We start from the raw sequence: 25,461 nt of genomic DNA on the forward strand, positions 1-25,461 counted from the left end.
TTGGGAATGATTTATACAGTAGTTTGTTCCCTCATAATGTTCAGTGCATTTGTCTTTTTTCATACAATTCTGCATTAAATCAAAAGTTTTAATGTCATGTTTGTTTGCTATTTTAAAACTATACTTTATTTGCATTGATTTGCAAAAATACTTCCACAACCAAGGCTGTGTGCACATCTTCACCATTGCCACAAAGTTATATATCAGCAACTGTTTGGATTGGCAGTATTTTGTGTTGCACACTTTCATCGAGGACAGCTTGTGTCATGTCCGTTTTAGGTGGAAATAAAAGCCAAGAGACTAGAACGCACTGATAGACAAATGGTAGTAAGTCACGCAGATGTTTGGCCATTCAATATTATGGAAAAGCATGTGTGGCCACTGTCCAATGAGAAACTGTGCATGAACTGGATGTGGCGGTGTGTGTGTGTGTGTGTGTGCAGAAAGCCGGGCACGTGCTGGCATGACTGCACATCCCATAACCCAGCACTATTACTCCGCATGATCTAACAGAATGGGCAACCATTGTAATGCAAAGTCGGAAAACCTCTTAATCATGAGCTCCCGAATGAGTGAATCACAGCTTGAGTGGGACAGATTGGGAGGGGGTCCCAAAGGCCTTGTCCAGCTTTGGAACTGTAACTACAAATAGCATCGAATTCCTACATGTGCAGACATTTAGACCACGCTGGACTCAACAGGAGTCCTTCTTTGTCCTCTTCCCGCTGTTACAGCACAGTAATGCATATACCACAGCAGGGATGACCAAAACTCCTTACAGCATGACGAAACCAGACCCATCCTCTTCTAATCTGGGTTTTGTCATTTCATCTGCTGACAGATTTGTTGGTTATAATGGGAGCATGCTAGTTTCCTCTCGTTATAGAAGTGTACTAGTTTCGTCATTTCTCCGGCTGACAGTCTTGGATAATGAGAGAATATATGTATTTTTTTCCTGATTTAATGATGCACTGTAAAAAAAAAAAGTGAAAATGCTACAGTACAAACCTGTTAAATGGTTATCGGTAATTTCCTGTAAAATGTACTAGAAAAAAACGAAAATTGACATTCCCAGAATTCTCTGCGTTGCATTTTAAATTTTGTTTGAAATTTATTTTTTCTTTGAAAAGAACTGTTTCTTATTTTTTTCTTATCTGTTATGTTTACTAGGGTTGTATGTTTCATATAATGTTGTTAAATGAATGTTTATTGCATATTTCAGTTTAATGAGTCTCACCATGATGGTGTTGCACCTTCTATATATCTTATAGTCTAAAAACTGCTTGTGATGGGCTTTGTTTCATCATGTGACTTTCTCCTCACCACCTGCTTTTGGTGGTTACCAGTGTATTACAAGGGTACAAAATGGATTTCAGTACTTCAGTAATTGGTATATTAATATTATATCAGTTAAATTACAGTATTAAACTGTTAATTTAAGGTAAAACCGTGTTACCGTATTTTTTACGGTATAATTCTGGCAACCATACGTCAGATAATTTTTTACAGTGTATTTTTAGGTTTGTCTTTTGATATGTCATTTTAAATCTGTATCTGCATTTTAGTTTTTTGTTTGGTCAGCTTTGTTTAAAATGTCAGCATACTAGTTATATAGTAGCTACTTTTGTCTACTTTTTTAATTTCATCCATCAACAGCTTTGTTGATTTTAACAAGAGTTTAGTTTTATTCAAATTTTCCATATTTAGTTTTGTACTTTTATTAGTTTTTTTTTTGTGTATGTATATAATATTATTTTTTTCTATTTAGCTTTAATTTATTTGTTAAATTTTTTGTAATTTTACTGTACTTTAACCAAAACTTACTTTATTTCAGTTGGTTCAAGCAACATTTTTTTTTATATTTCTATTTCTTAAGTTATTAATTTCCCAGTTTAATTGGACTAATTTTACTTTAACCCAAACTTATTTTATTTCAGTTGGTTAAGGCAACATTTTCAAGTGTTTTTTTTTTATGTTTTATTTTTTTATTACATTTCAAATTAGAGTTAAAAATGCTTGTTCTGTACTCAAGTGCATTGGTTTGCCTTATAACGATTAATAACGGTTCTTTCTATTGTAATCAGTTCGTTTACTGTTAATTAACATTTTCATATTTCATACTTATTAGTTTAAGTTGACACTGGTTCTTAAGCAAGCATACCAGCTTTGTCACTTCATCTGCTGACAGTTTTGTCAATTATAATGGTCCATTGGAATATATTTTGTTTGCTGATAATAAGGATGTACTAGTTTTGCCATTATATTCATTTTACCACTGACATCTTTGTTACTAGTTTTGTCGTTTCGTCTGCTTTGTTGATTTATAATGGCAGTGTACTATCTTATGTTTTCGCATTGTTACGTCCACTGACATCTTTGTTGATTTTAACAGAGCTAGTTTTGCTATTCGAGTTTGGTCATTTCAGTCAAGCTTCATTGATAGTAGATGTGTAACGTCGGAGTGAAGAACAGGGTGTTAATCGTTTGCCGCTCAGCAGGCACATTCAATCTTAAAACATGCTCATTTGTATGCATTACTGTCAGATTGGCCCATCTTTCTGATTGTGTGCAGCTGAACCCCGTCACCCCAAGCTTACTCCCAGGCTGCAGGAGGCGCCATGATGACGCTCCCTCGTCTCATTCAGGACCCTTGTCGAGTGTTTGTGCAACGCGGCTTCCTCCCAGTTGGGAACATAGCAGGATGTTATTGTGCGTGACACAGTTTGAAGTGTGTTTGTGAGAAAGATGAAGGTCACCAAAGATTAAATGGACATCAGTATCAACACTGTAGCTTTACACAAAAGAACAAGGAAGAGGGAGGAAACGGAGATGTTCAGAGAGCGAGAGGGGAGTGAAGGAGCCGTCTGTGTCTCCAGAGGAGTCTTCCCACACTGAGCAGGGACCTCGGAAGGAGCTGTGTGTGTGTGTGTGTGTGTGTGTGTGCAGCAGGAAAAGAGAAGGCCGGCCAGCATTGTCTCTTTCCCCGTGTACACCCTTGTTTGTTTACTTTCAGCAGTAGTTATCTGGCAACCTGTCTGCAGGGCCGGAGAGGTCACGGTAATGAATTTACTGCATTACTCCGAGGTCAGCTGAAGCCTTCTGGACCACGCACATCTCTGTGGAGCGATCCAGTGCTTCAAATCCAGTTAAAATACACTTTAAGATTCCAGGTCCGGAGGGAGCTTTTGGTAGTGCCTGGATCTTTGAGACTAAAGTATTGAGAGAATCACAGTAAAAATTGGCTCAGTTGGGAGCAGTTTCTTATGAGCAGACAGCATGATGGGAAATGGATCCGGATCTGGGACGGGAAGGAAGCAGATGGACGCATTGCATGCACCCTTAACACTCCGGGCTTGGGTCAGTCATTTTAGGCGGGGGGGGGGGGGGGGACTGGACTATGTTTAAATTTTTTTTTTTTCACTTCTTTGGAATAGAGTGTATTAGCTCATGTCCCCTTTTTCAGAGGTGCGGATCTGGAAGTATTTATTCGGTTCATTTTTCCCAAAAGGTCTTTGTTAAAATGCTATAACCCTTGAATCAAGCCAACCGGCCACCAGGTGAAACACAACTGTACAACATTTGAGTTGAAGCAAGAAGGTTTTTGAAAATCAGACAAAGATACAAGACTGGGCTATAATGAGGGAAAGAACTATAATCCCATGAAGAACTGTGAATATATATGATGATGATATAATAGAATTGAAATCGATGGAGAAATATAAGACTATCCATTTCAAGTCATGTATTGCGCATATATATATATATATATATATATATAGCAATAATTATGTCTCTAGACGACTAAAACAAACAAATATTCATCAGACATTTTAATTAATTAATTGTCTTTCACTGTGAGGTTGAGTTTACAATCTGAGGAGCATGAATTATCTTCAGAATGATGTGTGTGCGTGTGTGTGTGTGTGTGTGTGTGTGTGTGTGTGAAGAACAACACCTAGTCAGTCTCTTATTTACATTGTGTCAATGCTTTGCTCATTATAATGAGAGGATTTGCCAGCATGTTGAACTACTGGACAAAAACCAGCGGGAACAAAAAACTAAACAAATGTTTGACGTCAGTTACTCCTACTCGAATACTATATGCAACATAAAACATGCTTTGGGAAGTCATAATTCAGAGATAAAAAGTATTGATTACGACAAAGCCTAAAATTATGATACGCTCATTATGAGATAAAACTCTAATATATTATAATAAATCATACTGTTGCCATAATTTTGAGAAAATTCATGATTATGATCAACTTTTTTTCATAATTGCTACTTTTTGTCTCTTTTTTTGTGTTAAAGGTTAGTTGATAAATGGATCAAATCAAGTCCCAATGCTCCACTTCACATAAAAATGGATCACATTTTGAAAGCAAAGTGAGTTTACAGAGGCTTTCATTCGGACTTTTTTTGGCCCCACTTTATATTAAGTGGCCTTAACTACTATGCAGTTACATAAAAAAATAAGTACAATGTACATCTTGTGTTCATATTGTATTATAAAACACTTTTGCTGCTATTGAGGTGGGATGGGGTAAGATTAGGGAGAGGGTTGGAGGTATGGGTAAGTTTGAGGGTGGGTTAAGGTGTAACGTATGGGTCAAAAGTGTAATTATGAATGCAATTACAGAAATTAAATACAGATGTAATTACATGTCATTTTTTTATAATATAAGTACAATGTAAAAACATGTATGTACAGAATAAGTACATTGTACTAAATTACTAATTAAAATGTAAGTACATAGTAGTTAAGGCCACTTAATATAAAGTGGGTCCCTTTTTTTTTTAAATTGTGGATGTGGGAGAGTGCTGCAATACAGCCTTGTGCTCCATACTCCATCCCAGCATGCCCTAATGCTGACTGTCTTAGCAAATAACTGCCAGAAAGGAGCATTTCCACCAGATTCCTGCTCTCACAGTCTGGCTGCATAAGGATATTGATAGTAAACATGTCTGTGGTTCATGTCATACACTGATGAATCGGCTTGTTGTGCGCTGGATATAGCATGCGGAGTTCAACTCAACAGAATAACTATTCTCTTCCCCAGAGGGCAGTTCAGTCATGTGTACAGTGCAGAGTGGAATTATGGGATATATATATTATGTGAATAACAGTTTTCTGCAGTCTCTACCGTGTTACTTGTTATTAAGCAGATGCCACTGACAAATCAAAATATGACGGCACACTAATGACTAATATTTTGATCTATTGTATGATGTAAAACATGCAATATAGTGCACAAGCCATATATTGGTGTTGCTTTGTCATTCCACAGGCAAATAAATGATGATAAAAGGTTCATATTTGGGTGAACTTCTTCATACCCACCACAATTTGGGACAAGATCTGCATTCCTGTTATTTATGCAAATAGACCACTGCTCTCAGTACGTGTAATGTAACACAGCGAGTGAGTCGCTGTTTTCAGAGCAGCCTGGCCTTAATTTAAACAGGCCCCACTGAGTCTGACAGCCCCCTGTTTACATGAATAAAATCGGAAACAAATGTGAACACAATCAGCCCCTCCTCCACACACACACACACACGCACACACACACACACACACACCATCAGGCCACAGCTCTGTATTTCTGTGCAGGATGACTGTCTGTTCAAGAACTTGATGGTCTTCTTGAGAAAAGAACAGGAACATAAAGAGAAAAAAAACATTTTGTATTGTTCACGAACATTACAAATATTTCCTACTAAAGGGATATATTGTCTTTTCTTCCGCCCCGGCCCAGACCCATGAGACTCGTTAAATGCCCAATTCTCCTTTAGTGAATCCCACAAAAATCTCAACGTCAAAACGAAAAGCAAAAAGAGATTACATTTGATTATCTCGTTTTAGTATCAGGAAGTTTGCATTGTGACAACTTTCTGGACAATTACACGCATTCATCTCCCAAACTCTCATTACAGTAACACACAAGGACATTTTGTAACTCCCATTATTCTTAATAAATTCTCAGTCATTTTTTTATTACAGTATAAATACTGTAATTACTTTATTCTTTTTTAAACATTTAAATCAGCATAGCAGTACAAAAACCTGCCACGTATATTTAGTTATTTTAAACAGCATTAAGGTAATGACAATGGGTGGTTTTTTTTTGTTTTGTTTTTTTGCATTTCATGAATGAAAAGCATTCATTTTTGCTCATTATCAAAAATTTGATTTTTTCACAAATTCCATTCAAAAAGTGAAACTTGTATATTCATTTAATACAATGAATATTTGTTATAACTTAGGAAAATTATAACTTAGGAAAATCCCAAATTCAGTATCACAGAAAATTAGATTATAACTTAAGATCAATACAAAGAAAGGATTTTTAGAAATCTTGGCCAAACTGAAAAGTATGAACATGAAAAGTATGAGCATGTACAGCACTCAATACTTAGTTGGGGCTCCTTTTGACTGAATTACTGCAGCAATGCGGCGTGGGATGGAGTGGATCAGTCTGTGGCACTGCTCAGGTGTTATGAGAGCCCAGGTAACTCTGATAGTGGCCTTCAGCTCTTCTGCATTCTTGTTCTCAATTAAGAACAGGGATACAATGGTCCTTAAACCAGGTACTGGTATTTTTGGCACTGTGTACAGGTGCCAAGTCCTGTTGGAAAATTAAATCTGCATCTCCATGAATTTGGTCAGCAGCAGTAAGCATGAAGTGCTCTAAAACTTCCTGGTATACGGCTGCGTGGACCAACACCAGCAGATGACATGGCACCTCAAACCATCACTGACTTTACACTGGACCTCAAGCAACGTGAACTGTGTGCCTCTCTTCTCTTTCTCCAGACTCCGGGACCCTGATTTCCAAAGGAAATGCAAAACTTACTTTCATCAGAGAACTTAACTTTGGACCACTCAGCAGCAGTCCAGTCCTTTTTGTCTTTAGACGCTTCTGACGCTGTCTGTTGTTCAAGAGTGGCTTGACACAAGGAATGCGAAGCTGAAACCCATGTCTTGCATACGTCTGTGTGTAGTGGTTCTTGAAGCACTGACTCCAGCTGCAGTCCACTCTTTGTGAATCTCCCCCACATTTTTGAATGGGTTTTGTTTCACAATCCTCTCCAGGGTGCAGTTATCTCTATTGCTTGTACACTTTATTTCTACCATATCTTTTCCTTCCCTTCACTCTCTATTAATGTGCTTGGACACAGAGCTCTGTGAACAGCCAACCTCTTTTGCAATGACCTTTTGTGTCTTGCCTTCCTTGTGCAAAGTCAGCAGTCTTCCCTATGATTGTGTAGCCTACTGAACTGAGAGACCATTTAAAGGCTTTGCAGGTGTTTTGAGTTAATTAGCTGATTAGGGTGTGGCACCAGGTATATAGACAGATGATACATAGATAATCAGATTGATGTACGTTTGTTTACTTATTCAAATATGGATAATAGTGTGAATAAATTATGAGTGTTTGTGTGCATGCACACACGCGTACACACACACACACACACACACACACAATACTGGCTTCAATCTGCTTAAAAGACTCACTTTAACCATCGAGTAATAAATCAAATTTTTTATTTAAATCAGCGGTCTGGCAGTATGCTACAAATGAAACAAAATCCAAAAGCAGAAAACAGTCAAACAAAATGACTACAATACCCAAACTTGGCACTGGAAGAATGTGTGAGAGTGACATCAATGGAGTCGTCGTTTAGTTTGATCCATGTGCGAGTGTGTACAAACACAGAAACATCACTGATCCAGCTTCCAGACGGCTGTCACGAGTACAAACACTAAAATCATCATCATCAACAATACCATCATTATGTAATTCATGTTACAAACAGGCAGTAAACCGCTTCATCACGGGTGCCTTCAGTCTGGGAATGAAGCGCCTGACCCAGAAACACCCATGGGGCGTCAGCGTTCCCAGACTATTAGATCCAACTCCTCTAGGACATGAAAATGACCGACAACCAACAGCAAAGAAAAAAGCACGAATGCAAAACCATAAAGAAATAGTTCAGGCAGCGAAACATGATTCAGACTCATTAAAATGCTAAATAAATGAGCTGATGAAAAGGATTCAGGGTTATTGCAATGGAATGAAGCCGCATGGATGGATGATGCACATGTGTGTGAAAATGCACTGCTGCAGCTGCTCGCACGGTTTTATAGCCAATGTGTGTGTGTCTCACTAAAATCCCCAAATCAAAAAAAAAAGCAATCAGAAATTACATTTGATTTTCCTATTATTTTCTTGACAATTACACACATTCATCTGCCAAATCTCATTACAGTAACACACTGGACATGTTGTAATTCCATTACTAGATTCTTACTAAGTGAATTACATTACAGTAAAACGTTTTTTGTTTTGTTTTGTTTTTTACATTTAAATCAGTATTAAACATAGTATAAAAAATGAAATAAAAGTATTCAATAATACTAAACCAAAATAGCCTGCATTTCAATCATTTAAAAAAAGTTTTTTTTTTTTGCATTACGGAAATAAAAAATAAGGGATTTTTCTGCATTACTGTAATGAGTATTTGAGGAAAAATGGTGATTAATGTCATTAAAAATAACGTGACAAAATCCTTCAAGGAAACTATAACTTCTTATTTCTTTCTTTTGATTTTGAAGATTCACCCAGCTATTTGTGGAGATGAGGTTCTAGACACAACTGTACACCAAGCATGCAGCAGAACATTATCACTCCCTTTTAAATACAGTATGATACTAATGAAGGTCCTTTAAACTGATCCTGGAACTGAGTCTATATCTAAAGACTTCCAAATGCCAATTCAAACGATGAAAATGACACTCTGCTCATCAAGAGTGCATTCAAAGCCTCCTCGGTGACATTGTTGGATAAAAACACACTCTTCAAATGTTCTGTTAAATACTATTCGGGGAAGCTGGTTCCAGATGCTACTGCATTTCTCTCTCTCTCTCTCTATTTTTGTGGGGCATCCAATAATGAAGTGCACGGATGCTGAGATTACAGACAGGAAAAGACAGAAAACAAACGTTTCAGCAATAGCAGTCTGCCTTCAGAAATACGTCTGTGTGTTTGATACTATTGGCCACAATTACATTCTTCATTTTTTTTATTAGCAAACTGGCTGCAGAGATTTTTATCCACACAATAAAATTAATTTTATTACCAAAGAAACTTTATTTTTCTTAAAAATACATCTTTTTATTGTTTTGTCCCTCTACGTACACAACATCCTCCTGTTTCTTGCTCTCTTTTGAGCGGTGTTTCTCTTCGTTAGGGTCAATGTGAACTCATGAGACAGACAGGACATGATATGGTGATACACATGAAGGATGGTTAGAGGATTCATTTTGGCAGCATAAACGAGCAAATCACTCGATTTCATTCAATTTTTGTCTCGTGCTGTGCAGAGGTCATATGAATCTTTACATTTGTAATGTTGTACAAACAGAGCACTTTTTTGGATTGCAAAGGAATTTCAAGTATTTGAATATCATTTTTCTCATCCTCATAATCTGCTGAAACCTCTGTGCTGTATATGCTGCCAAGATGCCACCCTGACTGAGAGTGTGAATGCAGTGTTGTGTCTGTGTGTGTGGGTGTGTGTGTGTGATTTATCTAACAGTGACCCCCAGTTTCTCCAGAACCCGTGTGCCCTTCTCCTGGTACTCTTCTCTGGTCATCCAGAAGTTGTCTTTGTCCTTCATGATGTCGGCTAGCACCGCTCCGCCCAAAAACACCATGTGTTTACGACGTGGAGGATCCTCGATGCGGATCTTAAACTTCTACAAAAACAGAAGCCAAGGCAGACTCAGAAAAACAGCCAATTCTAAATGATGCAAGAAATTATGAGTAATAAAACACAAAAATTGCGTTATTTTAATATTTGGATACTATTTCAGTTTTTATGAATATTCTAATTTAATTGTAATTTATATATATATATATATATATATATATATATATATATATTTTTTTTTTTTTCAAAATAATTTTGGTTCAAGTTTGTTTTTATTTTAATTATATTTTAAAGGTATTTTAGTACGAGTTAATTAATGAAAATTAGAAATTTCTACCCTGCAACTAGCTGAGATAATCATATATATACACATATATACACACACATATATATAAACAAACTGTTCTAGATAACTATACTATGGAGGCAAAAAGGCTCTGGAAATGATTCATCCATTTCAATATAGCTGACATTTGATCATGCTTTATCATAAGCCTATCTAGTTATCAGTTTAGTGTATCTGTGAACATCACAGTGACCTTTCACATAGTTAGGAGGGAAAAACATGTCATTAAAAAGTAAAAATTTTAAAGGAATTTCCCTTAATAAAGGAAGCTGATGTCTGTCTATAAATAATCTCAAATAATGTTAAATAAACTGCTACATCGCTAAATACTCAGTTACCGGTGAATATCACCACCTAGTGATCAGAAGGTTTTAGGACGGTCTAACTGATCATCTCTATTTTGGGGTCTGTATTACATGTTAGTTGTGGTTAAGCTTTGGTACCGAGAGCTTGTCGACGTCTCCCTTCAGGACTCTCTCCAGGTAGAGCTGCTTGAGCTCGCGCTCCAGACGAGACGGCAGACCCGGATACATCGTAGAGCCGCCCGACAAAACTATGTGTTTGTAAAACTCAGCCCTGACATAAAGACAGAGACAAATGTCAGTGCGTATATGTAATTGAACATAAAAACATGCGTCTGAGACAAAAAAAAAAGATCATTTTGACAATATATGTAACAGCTAAAGTAATAATAATAAATGTAATAATATTTTAATTATATGATACATAATACGTTGTAACAAAGATATAAATATACAATGCTATCTCATGACCAATTTGTACGTATTTTACGAGGTGGCTAATTCGTAAGAATCTGTACGACCTCACTCGAATGATTTTGTACGATTTATCTAGACCCCAATGTCATTCGTACAAATTCATACAAATTGTGCAACTCCTAAAATACATACGATTTAGCACAAATCATATGAATTTGTATGAGTGAGGTCGTATGAATTAACCACCTCGTAAAAATATGTACAAACTGCCGTGAGATCAGGCTGAAATATAAATAGATAATGATAACATTACAATTAAAAAAAATGATTATTATTAGTAAAATAATATATTTTTTTAATTATACAATAGTATATATATAAAAAAGATTAAATTGTTTTACTATATTATTATTATTATGACCTGTTGTAGCACTTAAAAAAATAACATAATAAATAAAATGCATTACTATTATTTAGTTTGTAAAATAAATGAAAAATAAAATAATATATAAAAATAATATACAAGAGAAAAAAAATCTCTTGTATATTAATCCTGATCATGAGATATGTAAACTGACCTGGTGTCGATGTCTGCGGCCTGGATGGTGTTGAAGAGCAGTTCAGCCACACCCACTCCCTCCACGTTAATGAGGTGGGGCTGGAACAGAGCCTCCGGAGCCTCGAACCGCTCGCCGCCCACTTTAATCACTCGGCCGTCCGGAAGCTACAAACGCAGGGACAACTAGTGTGAATTCTCCCATTTTATACCCTGCTGACGGTTTCAAATAGACACAGCACACTGCTGCCCTCTGCTGGCAATAACAAGTCTGCTGTCACGAGGGTCATTATGGTTTAAGATGGTCATGGAGCAGATCTGCTCCTCCATTGGGCTGAACTCACCGTGTAGGACTCCACCAGCACGGTGGTCTCCAGCGCAAGCTTCTGCTCCTGCTCGATGTTATAACCCACGTAACACAGCTTCTCCTTCATCATCCTCACCGTCTCGAAGTCCGCTGAGTGGTTGAAGGCATAACCCCTCAGCAACAACAGCTGCAGAGAAATGGACAGCGTTAAGAGTCATTCTGGAAGGTTGTCTGTGGAAAATACATCTGAACGATTGCAGCATGTAAATGAGAACGGTTTGTGTGGAGCAGCATTTACGGTGAACGCAGCCGTTACTACATGCATAGAAATAAATCACACACTGAACCCGCAGAGCATAGATTTATTGAATTGAATCAAAGCCTCTGTGAATTCACAATAGCACTAAGCACTATGATTTATTATGATTGGATTTAATACTGACTTAGAAAATGGGCTAATAATGCTTTTCATGGATTCTGTGCTGTTTCCGGTATTTTGAAAATTAATCGACACAGATTAAGATTTTTTTATAAACGAGTATTTGATTTAATATCGAGGAATCATGACAGCCCTAAACAAAATTATAAAAAAAGAAACTTAAAATTTAAATTAAAGCTTTAAACATAAAAATGACAGCTAATAAGACAGAGAGAGTATCAACGGGGCGGTACCTTGATGAGGTAGCGTGTGATGTCTCGTCCAGCGATGTCCAGACGACGTGTGAGATGAGGAAGAGAGAAGCCTTCGTACACTGGACAGATATGAGTGACACCGTCACCAGAGTCCACCACCACACCCGTCAGCAGACCTGTACAGAGAAGAGGCATTCCCAAACATCACCTTGTCAAGTCTGGCATGGACTACTGCTTTTTTAAATATAATATTATACAACATTTTATTGGGTGTTAATTTTGTTATTTTATACAATATATTTGTATTATTTTATATTAATTTTATTTTGAATTATTTTTATTATGTTACATTTTATATTATTTTTATTATTATTATTTTACATTTTTATTATATTTCTTTTTATATAATATTTTATTTTGTACTATTATTATATATATTATTTTACATTTTATTTTAGATTTGTATGATATTTATCATTATTATTATTATTATATATTTTATTTTGTATTATCTTTATTATGTTATTTAAAAAAAGTATATTTATTATTATATTTTATTTCATATTATTTGACTTTTTTTTTTCATATTTTTATTTTATTTTCTTATTATTATTATTATATATATTTTTTTACATAATTAAAAAGGTTGAGTACCTTGAGCGTAAAGAGTGAGCACGGCCTGGATGGCGATATAAACGCCTGAGAACTGATAGGTCTCAAACATCACCTACAGGGAGACAAGAGGGACAAAAATGATCACAAGCCTCACTGAGGTTCATCACAGATTTAATTCAACGAACGGGTGCTCAAACCTCGATGATCTTCTCTCGGTTCTTGGTGGGGTTCATGGGCGGCTCTGTGAGCAGGATCTTGCAGTTCTGGGAGTCGATGTTGAGCTTCTCGGGGCCGAAAGTGTAGTCCCACAGGTGCTTCATATCGTCCCAGTTCCTCACGATCCCGTTCTCCATCGGGTAGTTCACCTCCAGCATGGAGCGCAGCTCGCTCGCCTCGTCACCCACCATCAGGTCCTACAGGTCAAAGGTCAGAATGCTCAATGTTACCTTTCAATGTGAGCTGAATGGAAGAAAAATTAAGTGTTGAATGGAGCTGGAGAAAACTGGGAAAACAAACTTCATTTCATCAGTTTTTCAAAATAAAAGTCACTGATGTTTATGAAATAGACTATTTTCTGTACACTTGTACACAAATGCGAGTTCTAAAATTACTAAAACTGAAATAAAGATATTACAAAAAAAACTAATAAAATTAAATTGGAAACTGAAAGCATAAAAATAAAAACTCATTCAAAATATGAATACTATAAATGTATTTAAATAAAACTAAAATAACACTGCCTCCCATATTACGTTTTAACCATAATTAAATATTATCGTGTAATCATGCAGTATTTTTTTCCAGGTGTTAAAAGCAAACTTTTAACCTGACATTTCCTGGCTTTCTTATTACAATGAATTTATTCATCTACTTTTTGTTGCCATACCAGCATCTATGGCTACTCATGACCATGAACCCTGTATATCATATTTGGACACAGCACACTCATGCCATTCTGTACAGACCAGTGCATTCTGGGTAATGTCAAAAAACTGACCCATACAAGCAAGATCATTTCATCAGGGTTAGTGAGAGATCAAGATTAGTCCAAACATTAATGCAATAATAATGTCTACCAGCTCTGCATCTCCTGAAAGGGTTTGGAGAGAATCGCTACAGGTAAGACTCACACACACACACACGCACAGACACACACTTACCATCTTCCTATAATCCTACAGCACCTCAATACAGTAACAGAGGAGAGAAAGACATATTTGGAGAGAACAGGAGATGAGCAATGAGAGTGAGAGTCAAAACTGATGCAGGCTCAGCGATCTTATCCCTGATTCTTGGAAAAAGGGACAAAACATGTCCTACTTACAAAAGACAGTAAGGGAAACGGTATACTCGGGTCCTTCATTGCTTAGATTTTTTAAATAACTGTATTAAAATGATTTAAAATGCATAAATTAGTTCTCTTAATTTATTGTTTGAAACTATGTTTGTTAGTACTTTTTTATTCTTTGCTCAACTCATTAATTTAATATAGACTATGTAGCTCCGCCCCTTTTCAGCACTGCGCTCGCTGTCTTCAGGTTTGTATTTCCACGGCACTATCATAAAACATGTTCCCCAATATCATTCATAAGCTGACAGACCTTTGTCTAGAAATATATCCATTTCTAATTAAAGTATTTAAAAAAAAAGTGTTTATGGCAAAAAACAAACAAAACAAAAAAGTGTTTACATGGCTAAAAAACAATCTAGTCATATTTTTTCAGTTTTCTTAAAGTATATCTTAATATTTCTGTGTTTCCTTTTTAATCAAAGATGAATATTTCGGTGAGAGGAACCTGTAGGACCCCTCTCGAGGCGGCTCCACCCCAGTGAACACCACTCTGCAGGAAGTTCAAGTCAAACAGGAACCGTTACCAAACTCACAGCATTTCTTTGAAATCCTTTAAAATGATAATTTACAACCTCTGATACAAAACAAATCCAGTTGGTGGCCTAGATAGGCAGCATTTCAAGATTATGAACCTGCTTGTGATACATTTAATAGCAAAAATCATAAATAAACAGTTTCATATGATTAAAAACGAACTGTTAAGTTACTCATTTCAATCCGGATGCAGCTTTAGGGGACTGCTGTAGGGTGTATACGGCTGATTGGGACAGAGCCCAAGTCATAGGGAAAGATTTAGGGTGCAGTTCAGTGGGGAAACTTACCTTGATCTCGATGTTTCCCACTTTGGCTGTGGAGCGGATGATCGGTCTTCCCACCAGAGCCGGGAAAATGTGCTCCGGGAAATTAGAGCCGGCATATCCACACTTCACAAACTGAAGAAAAGGGAGACAGACAGAGAGTTGTGGAAACAATGACACACATACCGACTCTAATGTTCAGTTTAAACTAAATTCATATTACTATTTGTGGATTTTCGATGGTACCGGGGGAAATTTTAATAATATAAATAAGTAGACAATTTTGTGTAAACTTATTGCGGATTATAAACAATTCTAATCAGTAACCATAGTTTTCTGGACATTTATTGCAGCGATATCATGTTTTTTCTAAACATGCTAACACCATGGTATTGCAGGATATGTACCACAGTATTCTTCACCATTACCATTTAATCCCAGACACAGAGAGAATGATGATGTGATGTGTTTCTATGGGTTGTCTCGTCACTTCCTCTCTCGGCCAGATGTGAAATTACAAACTCGGAAGTGAGTTTGAGATCATCTTTAGCTTTTACTGACACAAACTCGCATGCAACATCGATAAATATGTGCACAACCATGTAATTTAATAAATTATGCACGCTCACATTGCGACCTCATTCAAATATTAACGGAAATACGTGTGTCAATCGTGTCAATACATTCATAAAGATCCTGCAAAACACCCACATGCAAAGCATTTATAACACGGTCCGATCTATGATTTCTAAACATCCGATCACAGCTTTTTTCCACATAACAGGCCGAATGTAACGTTAAATCACAGATAATCACTGTGTGAAATAAGGTGCTATCAGATCACTTCCTGTTCCGCTGCATCTTCTTCCTACAAGCCGTCATTAAATCACACACAGCGGCGATAAAACACATCATTCAGACCGGAGCGAGCGGTATAAGGTGCGCAGTCACACTCACCCCGGTCCCGTTGTCACACACCACCACTTTCCTGCCTTGACTGTCCATGTTTGTACAGACTCGGTGAATCCGCCCTGATCTCAGCTCCGCCGCCGCCGCCGCTGTCTTCGGACACCCGGAAGTCTGCGAACTCAGCCCTGCCCTTCACTCCTCTTCAAAATAAAAGTCCGCCACGACGCTTCAAAACAAAATCACACGTACAGCTACAAATTTAAAGCTTTTCACGAAAATTATCGAAAATACCCACCTTCAACGGACAGATGTTTACAACTGGTGTTATTTCAGGACCCAGAACAACGAACAAATTGATTTTAAAAATCAAAGCCATAAAATGATAAATGGGTTGTTTAGCATTGAGAACAGACTTCTTTAGGGCTTGAAAGTATTTTTAAGTGCAGGTGACAGTTCAGGTAAAAAATATAAATACATATATATCTCACTAATCTCTTCTTCTTTTTCTAATTTTGACAAACTTTAGATAAAATTACAAACAATAATAAAAGCAAATAGGACAGTAGCTCACCTTTTCAATGGTACCAAGAGGCACTCAAATATGGGACTCTTGGACCACAAAACCAGTCATAAGGGTCAATTTCTCAACATTTAGATATGTGCATCATCTGAAAGCTGAATAAATACATTTTCATTGATGTGTGGTTTGTTACGAACAGACTATATATTTGGCCAAGATACAACTATTTGAAAATCTGGAATCTGAGGATGAAAAAAAATAAATAAATACTGAGAAAATCGCCTTTGAAGTTGTCCAAATGAAGTTCTCAGCAATGCATATTACTAATCAAAAATTAAGTTTTTATATATTTATGGTAGAATATTTACAAAACATCTTCATGGAACATGATCTTTACTTAATATCCTAATGATTTATGTCATTAAAAGAAAAATCTATGTTTTTTTTTAGCTATTGAATATACAACCCAGCAATTTAAGACTGGTTTTGTGGTCCAGGGTCACAAATGTCAGTTCATAAAATGTTGTTTAAAAAATACTTGAAGTTATTCTAAGTCATATACTCATTGAGGACAACTGAGGCATTTTAACCAATTTACTCCTCGTTTACATTTAATAGATCATTTCCATCTTCCAATTCTGAAAAAAAAGTCCAAAATAAACAAAAGTATAATCTCATAATCTATTGTTCACTGGTCCCATGTCCAGGAATGAGTTCAAAATGTAAAATACAATACATACACAATGAAAAAAATTACAATTATTCAGAAATGATTGTTCAAACATTGACAGCAGTTCAGCTTAATCCACTGCATCTCCATAACAATCCTTAAAAATACAAGTTGTAAAAATAAAATGTTGACCTGAACAAGTAATAGCAAATCAGACATCAAATATTCAGACAGCTTCCAGCATTAAACCTAATGCCACAAATCTTCTAGAGCTTGAGGAGGTTCTACGGCTGTGATTCCCAGTTAAACATACAATTAAATAAGAGAAAGCTGTGAACTGGTGATGAAGCACAATGATTTAAAACAAAAACACACTCAGTTCACACACACAGGCTAAGAGATTTACAATTTAACAAGTTAGAAAACCAGCTATTTCATACAGCAACAAGGAGGTTTACTCATAGTCATAATTACCCACAATCCCTCCAAGCTCTGTTATACAGCAATCTCAGTAGAAAAGAAAAAGAAAAACTACCCGTTCACCTTCTTAAAGACAGCAACAAAACAGCAGGATCACGTGTTCAGTGTATGAGACAAAATGTCAGTGTGTATGAGTTTATATACACATTAAAGGAATAGCTCATCCAAAATTTAAATTTAGCTGAGAATGAACTCACTCTCAGACCATCCAAGATGTAGAGGAGTTTGTTTCTTCATCAGAACAGATTTGGAGAAATGTAGCATTACATCACTTGCTCATCAGTGGATCCTCTGCAGTGAATGGGTGCCGTCAGAATGAGAGTCTAAACAGCTGATAAAAACATCACAATAATCCACAACACTCCAGTATACGTCAATTAACACACTGTGTGGTGAAAAGCTGCATGAAAAGGCAACTTTTTTGCTGGAGGAAGCAAAAATAAAAATGGATTATGGTCACGTATTTTGGCCTCAAGCAACAGTTTAAAGCTGATATACCTTAATCATCGATTTGTTTCTCACGAACACGCAGCTTTTCGCTTTACAAGATGTTACTTGATGACTGGATTTTTGTTGTGGATTATTGTGATGTTTTTATCACTTGTTAAACTCTCATTCTGACGGCACCCATTCACTGCAGAGTATCCACTGGTGAGCAAGTGATGTTGTTACACTAAATTTCTCCAGATCTGTTCTGATCAAGAAACACACTCATATACATCTTGGATGGCCTGAGAAGGAGTACATTTTTTATGAGATTTAAATTTTTGGGTTGAACTTTCCCTTTAATGTGGATGAATCATTTGAAAAATAGCAATAATAGAAAGTGCTCCCCTTCCATTCATGAAGAAATGCCACATTTAAGGAGCAGTTTACCAAAGGAACGCACCCCAAAAGTATATTATGCATTAAGAAAACTAACCTTATTTTTAGAATTATTATATTCTCACATTAATTATTAAGTAAATATCTCACAAAATTCTCATTAATGTCATGTTTTCTTTATGCAAAATCTGATTTCTTTGCATTCCTTGGGTTCTAGGGTGAAATATGACTCGGACAGGTTTTCTTGTGAAACTCAGTGCCAGGTTTGCTTTATATTTTGGAGTACACAGACATGAGGAACAGCAGTTTCATGATGTCGGGTTCACCGGGGAAGGGTCTGTGTTATATGCGATACGCTCCTCACAGGAGCACAAACTCATCTGTGCTTCCTCTCTTATTGTTCCTGCTCATCCTGTTGCATGAGAAAATGTTTGCAGGACCATCCAAAGACCCCCCGCTCTGCCCCTCCAGTCCATAGTTCTGTCCCCTGCCCTCAACAAATGTAAAGATGGGATACTTCTCTTTAGAAGATGACAAAGCCTGGAAAAGAACAAAAAAAATAACATGCACATATTAAAAAATATATAATAATTATGATTTCAGCTTCTTGATATTTCTGCATTCATTCTGAAAATGCATAAAAATACAAATTCTGGCATTATCATCATTTGTTTTTTTTATTCCAGAAGAAATATATTTTATTGATTCAAACAAGACACTCACTTCACTGACCGCTGAACACAAAGACTCAAAGTCTTTCTTAGTCTGCGCGTAGAACCCGATGGTGCAGCTGGGATCCATACGACTGAAGTTCATCTTCCTGGGTGAGTTACAGTGAAAAGACTACGAGAGAAAAGACAAATGCAGCTTCAGTTCCTCCTACCTGGTCAAAACTTTGAGTTATGAGGGATGCTTTCCATCTCACCTCCAGAGAGAAGCTGCCTTGGGTGACGTCCACCACTGGCTGACAGTAGTGTGGGTCCAGATACAACAGCTGCTCGTCTGGAAGACAGAGAGCAGCAGCCAATCAGAGAGCAGACAGGAACGCAGTAACCAATCAAAACATAGCGCTTAATAGACACATACCTTGAAAACCAATAAAAAACAGGGAATGCTTGGGTTTTCCTCCAATAATTCCTATACAGCATTTTAACTTGAGAATGTTCTAGAAAAAAAGAGAAGTTCTTCATTTAAGACAAAGGTCGAAAATAAGGCATTGTGTATTCTATATTAATGTAAAAAAAATAAAAAAAATAATAATTAATTAATTAATATATTATATATATATATATATATATATATATATATATATATATATATATATATATATATATATATATATATATATATATATATATATATATAATTTCATTTTTATTATAGTTTTACAATATAATAATGTAGTTAAGTTTTTAATATAATTTGGTTCATTTTTACACAAATATGCGTGTCAGGCTAAATGGTGATGACATTTTTCCACCCATATTTTGACATTTTATGTTCACAGTTATTTGAAACATTAAAGTAGACCCTTTATTTGTATATTGTATATTTTTACGTATAGAAATAACTTTTGTAAATGTAACTTGCTCCGTAAATATATAATATAACATAATATCTGTTCACTTCATACATTACATACGTAACTACTGAGTTGATGTGCAGTAGATGATGTACCTTAACGCACTCAGTGTAGGAAGGGTTTAACGTTTCTCCTCCGAGTCGTACTGGCACTAGGATGATGACTGATTTCCAGCCTGTGCCAGCAGACTCGGACAGCTCACACAACCTCATGATATCTCCTTTATACACTGCACCACACACAGAAGCAGAAGCATGAGCTAAACATCACTTAGAAACAGGAAAAACTTTCAGTTTCACTAACTGGTTTTTATAAATGACCGCATGATGATGCACAACCCAGCATGAAAACTCACCCGTGCAGTCCTGTGCCACGTATACAGCAAGGTTGTGTAACTCAGCGGATCTAGCCACTGCTTTTCTGGCAGAAGAAGTCACATCATCACAAAGTCATTAAAATGAAGCTTTTACATCTAAATACAATAACATTAATTTGCTCTCCACTAACCTCAGCATATGAGCCACTACGGAGGGGCCGTACCAGTCCCCTGCCCTCTTCCCAGACTCCTTTCCCAGCTCCACCAACTGGTGGACACCAAAAGGAGCTGAGGGGTGGTCCCCAAACCAAGACACCACTTTTCGGTGCAAAGCCTCCACCTGAGGCTCATTGCTGGCTGCAGGACACCCCCCCGGGGTCCGCCGGTGAACCTCACTGCTGCCAGAGCTCGGGTCCCTCTGGGAAATGGGGCTGGTCCAGGAAGAACTGAAAGACGGAAGGGACATGGCGGCTGGACGGGAGGGTGAGCGAGGCTTCAGCACTTCAAAATCCACATCTGTCAGTGGATGACAATCTGCCCACCTCCAGTCTGGGATACAGAGAGCAGCAGACACCATTTCACAGTTTGGGGTCAGGAATATTTCCAAAAAAACAAAACAAATGCATTAAATTGATTAAAAATGACAGAAAATAAATTTTCAATGTTTCATAAGATTTATTTTTCAAACAAATGCAGTTCTTGTGAACTTTCTATTCATCGAAGATTTTTATTTATTTTATTTTTTTTACAGTATCTTTAAACCAGTAAGTGCGGCACTGTTAAGCAAAATGTTCTTTCAAAAACATTTTTTTTTTTTTTTTATTCAACCCCAAATTTTTTATCAGTATGGTGTGTATTACAGCACTATATGACTTAACAACAGTTGTTGTTTATTATGGTTAATAAAAGTATTTTTTTTTATATTTATGCAGGTTTTAGGCACTCTGCTTTGCATCATTAACATATTTCTTTATAATTTGCATTTCATTTACATGCAAATAAAAAAATGGGACAGTCAGACCTGGAGGCATGAGGTGCTGCAGTAACCCCTGCGCCAGCAGCATCTGTCCGCTGCGCAGCATGCAGCCCCAGCCGCAGTCTGTGGTCAGACTGGATCCCTCCAGCTGAGGAAACTCCCTCCTGTAGGTGAGCCACACACACGACACGAACGCCTGCCGGAAACCATCCACCTCATCTGGGATTGAGATGCAAAGGAATACAACCTTCAACATTTGTATAAGCTTTATTCTCTAATTTAAAATGCAGAAAAGCAAAAGCAAAAGCATTCATAGGTTGAGTTGACTCAACTCTCAGGCAGATCACATGACGCACCTTCACTGTTGAACAGGTAGGACCGACCCAGGAGGATCAGAGGAGAGGTCTTGTTGAAGGTAGTTTTAGTTTTAACGGTCCAGCCTGGGAAAATGATGACAGGAACTCACTGAGATACAGTCAGTGATATTTGTTGTCGTCATTTGTAAAAGACAGGCCTCTACATCTGCCTTCAAAAATAGCTTGAGAAAAAAGGAACTAACCATTTGAGGCATTATTTGGTGTCAGTCATACAAACCAGTTTTCGCAAACCGTAACAATCCCAATCATGTGTTTGAAAACTAACCATATTTGACATTGTTCCAGGCGGACATGAACTTGGCTTTCAGGCGATCCACTTCATCGGGCTCTCCGGAGCCTTCTCTGAGGCCGTCAGGCGCTGAGCCGTGGCCGTTGTGGCGTCTGGACTGCGCCGAGGGCTTGTCCTCATGAGCGCCGCCGCCCACGATGTACTGAACGCCACTGGGAGACACAGAGTTCATGGCTCAGGCTGGATACAGCAGCATTACAGAGGAACTTCAGCCTGAAACACAGAGATGAGAGGTTCCTTCATTTCTTGGTACATTTTTGATGAATGAGCAATTGGTAGTTCCTTGACCTTCTGAAATAAAACAGCTCTGATTTACTGAACTCAAAACCTTCCTTAGTACCCCCCCCCCCCCCAATGTCACGGTAAAGTTATATTGAGAAAACAGGGTAAATACTTAGAGATGCTTAAAACTGCTACCATACTAGTTATTGGAGATTTTTAATAAAGATTTTTTTATTTAATTGATATCTACCGACTATGGATATTTAATTGTGCATGCTCATTTCTTTAATTAGATGACCTTTGTCATCATCTAACACTCACTTAAAAGGTTATTTTTAAAAGCATTAATTTAATAACCCAACTGTTAATATAATAATAATACATATTTAATGAATATCAGCTTTAATTGTTTGTTGTTATTTATTATTTTAAAGTAGTTAAGCCTATTTTTTAACCATTGGAACACAATGCTCTTCTAGATCTGACTTTTTTCTTTGTTCATTTTTTCTCATTCTGTTCCCTTTTCATTCTGTTTTTTCATTTATTTATCCAATTGCAATCAGTCAGTGACATTTGCAATTGAATGGGACTGGAGACACTTCGCTGCCTCTCATTGGCTGAATCAAAGCAAGAACACCAACCAATCACTCCCATAGATCAGCCTCCCTCCACATCACTCTGACTTTTCATTTTCCTTTCTTTCTTTTCTTCCTTCAAGAGATCAAATTCAGGGCAGCTGGCATGGACTCCAAACAAACAAACAAACAAAAAATGTACGCCCCGCATTCAGCAAGAGCGCCTTTCCATTGACACGTCAAGCTGCCCCAATTTACTCATGCATGTCTACCCAGATTGTGTTTCTACTTCCGATGTGTTTTTGATTTGCTTGAACAATGTTGTATAATTGAGATAAGTTATATTTACAGCAAACAGTAATATTTTGAAATAATATTTCAAATTTCAAATAACTTTTCTATTTTCTTTATTTAATTTTTGTGATGTCAAAGCTGAATTTAGTGCTCAAGAAAAAGTTCTTTATTTTATTTAAATGGTTTTCTATGCCTGAAAAAACTATTTAAATTTCACTGATATTTCCATGCTTTCCTTGACTATGGGAACTCTGCCTGTAATTACCAACATTGATCTATAAAACCAACTTAACACCATAAAAGAGTTACAGCACTTTCTGTAAAGCGTCAAAGAAGTCACACAACTTGAATTACTCACTACACCACAGTACACATCTTTCGAACTAGAAAACATGCCACCTGTGTGTTACGCAAACAATCCAGCTGTGTGTGTGTGAAAGAGCCGGTCACATGAGCCCTGACTGAGGACAGGTGTGCCAGCTGACAGACACAAGAGACCACGCACACATTACTGTGGGAATGTTCTCACTTCCCATTTACTTATTCTCTCAAGGAGCTTACGGTCTAATGAAGGGAAATGAGACAGTGTCACCAGTTCACGATGACAGTCAACGTCATTTCCCAATAATGCAAAATCTATAAAAATTTCCACTTCATCCTAGTACACTAGACTGCTTGGAGAAAGTGGATGCATGTGAATTTTCGACCATGTGACCTCCGAGTGCTCAGCAGAAAAAGTGAACAGCCAGGTCATCACAATGGCTTCATTCAGAATAGCATACTACATGTATACTTGATTACTGGCATGATAACAGTGTATGAACTCTCTGTTTGCACAGGATTGCCTGCTTGCATAAACTATTAAACTATGTGTTTCCCACAATGCAGTGCCTGTCCTGTCCTGTCCTAATTAAACATCTTTTATTTACAAAATGATAACTAGACTGCCCTCGCTCAATTCAACATGCAACTTCTTGAGGTCACCATTGCAGAAAAGAAAAATGCAGTATAAGTATATAAAAATATTGATATGTAAAAATTGATTGCCTGAATGTACTGTAAGTCGCTTTGGATAAAAGCGTCTGCTAAATGCATAAATTTAATTTAATTTTAGTTTTAATTTAAGTATATAATGCACATAGTACAGTACACTAGTGTTTCATTTTAAACACAGCCCAACAGAGGAAAATCCAGTTTACTGTGAAATCATGTAATTAGAAATAAGTCATTCATAATTGCACGGAGCAATCGCTCACTTTTAGTCATGATACAGCTTTTAATGTCCTTAAAATGACCCAGCTATTTAAAAGGCAGCCTGATTTGTCTGGAATTAAGTAAAATCAAGTGTGAGGACAGGTATCATGTATCCAGACACTGACCAAAACTGCGACTCTAATGCGATTCAAAGTTTATTTTGACCAGCTAGAAGCGTTTACCTTCACGTTAGACCCGGCATGTTTGATGTTCCGGATATTTTCCTATTTTTGCTATAAATAGGCAGCGACGTCCGGTCAGTGTGGAGCTGCTCGAGCGCTGGTCTGGAGGAGTCTTGGCAAGGACGACCGCTGTGTGAAACCGAGCTCAGGCCTCATCAGGCGCCGTCGTCCTGGCGAGCACGTTATCGATTAAAGCAGTAGTCATGAGTTTCTGAGTCTTTACAATCTTGCGCGGCTCCCGAGCTGACGAAGAGCGTATAAAACAGCAAGCGATTTAAACCAGTATGCAGACACTTCCTGTTGTCAATGCGGCTACGCAACCTCGACCCGCCCACCGAGCGACGTGATTGGTCAGGTTTGACAGTTGCCGTTTAATGATTGGACGATCTACACGTACGAGAAACTGTGGTCAGTTAATTATTTTATTAATTTATTTAATTGATCAAATATGTACATACAAGATGAATATAAAGTAAAGCGATAGCCTGTGTTATCAAAAGGAAATAATTAATTTAGGTATTTATTTCGTTAGTCAGATTTTACATTTATGAGGGGAAAAAAATTCCTCATGTTCCAGTTTTCGTAGACAAAGTGTGTCATACATTCATAATTACTAGTATAAACCAGAAAAAGTTGATGGTAGTGTTATGCTTTGTTTGCAGTTGAGTAGACTCTGCTTGCAAAGCACTAATAGCATCGCTGTGTTCATAATAAAAGTATCAGCTAGTTTTTGTATTCGCAAAAAGTCAGTTTGAGTAGTGTTAACTAATAATCCCTTAAACAGTGATAAGGGAGGTCAAAAGATCTGTGACCAAAAGTCTATTACTATTTAGACTTGACTAAGAATCTAGCAATACCTTAACCAGCAAAAACCCTAGCAACTCGAACAAATAGACAAGAAGGTTCTGGTTCACCTTTTGTCTTGATGAACTTTCCAGTTCAAGTTTAGTAG

The 25,461-nt window shown here is 37.1% G+C and overlaps 2 protein-coding genes across 2 annotated transcripts; both read right to left on the minus strand.

Annotated features, from left to right (window-relative positions):
• Positions 1 to 7,529: 7,529 nt before the first annotated feature.
• LOC128020822 (actin-related protein 2-A) lies at positions 7,530 to 16,171 on the minus strand. The gene is made up of 9 exons (XM_052607563.1): positions 15,996 to 16,171; positions 15,063 to 15,173; positions 13,088 to 13,303; positions 12,930 to 13,002; positions 12,315 to 12,451; positions 11,680 to 11,829; positions 11,358 to 11,503; positions 10,504 to 10,636; positions 7,530 to 9,760 (listed from the first exon to the last, which is right to left on the minus strand). The coding sequence occupies exons 1-9, from the start codon at positions 16,041 to 16,043 to the stop codon at positions 9,590 to 9,592; spliced, it is 1,185 nt and encodes a 394-aa protein (XP_052463523.1). The 5' UTR covers positions 16,044 to 16,171; the 3' UTR covers positions 7,530 to 9,589.
• Positions 16,172 to 17,050: 879 nt separating this feature from the next.
• On the minus strand, positions 17,051 to 24,820 carry LOC128020812 (cysteine protease atg4da). Its single transcript, XM_052607553.1, has 11 exons — positions 24,510 to 24,820; positions 21,959 to 22,195; positions 21,673 to 21,756; positions 21,362 to 21,535; positions 20,532 to 20,889; positions 20,380 to 20,444; positions 20,120 to 20,253; positions 19,529 to 19,607; positions 19,368 to 19,444; positions 19,166 to 19,285; positions 17,051 to 18,982 (listed from the first exon to the last, which is right to left on the minus strand). Exons 2-11 carry the CDS (start codon positions 22,152 to 22,154, stop codon positions 18,803 to 18,805), a joined length of 1,467 nt encoding a protein of 488 aa, XP_052463513.1. The 5' UTR covers positions 22,155 to 22,195; positions 24,510 to 24,820; the 3' UTR covers positions 17,051 to 18,802.
• Between the last annotated feature and the right edge of the window lie 641 nt (positions 24,821 to 25,461).

The sequence above is a fragment of the Carassius gibelio genome, chromosome A1 (assembly GCF_023724105.1).
Source record: "Carassius gibelio isolate Cgi1373 ecotype wild population from Czech Republic chromosome A1, carGib1.2-hapl.c, whole genome shotgun sequence".
Lineage (NCBI taxonomy): Eukaryota > Metazoa > Chordata > Actinopteri > Cypriniformes > Cyprinidae > Carassius > Carassius gibelio.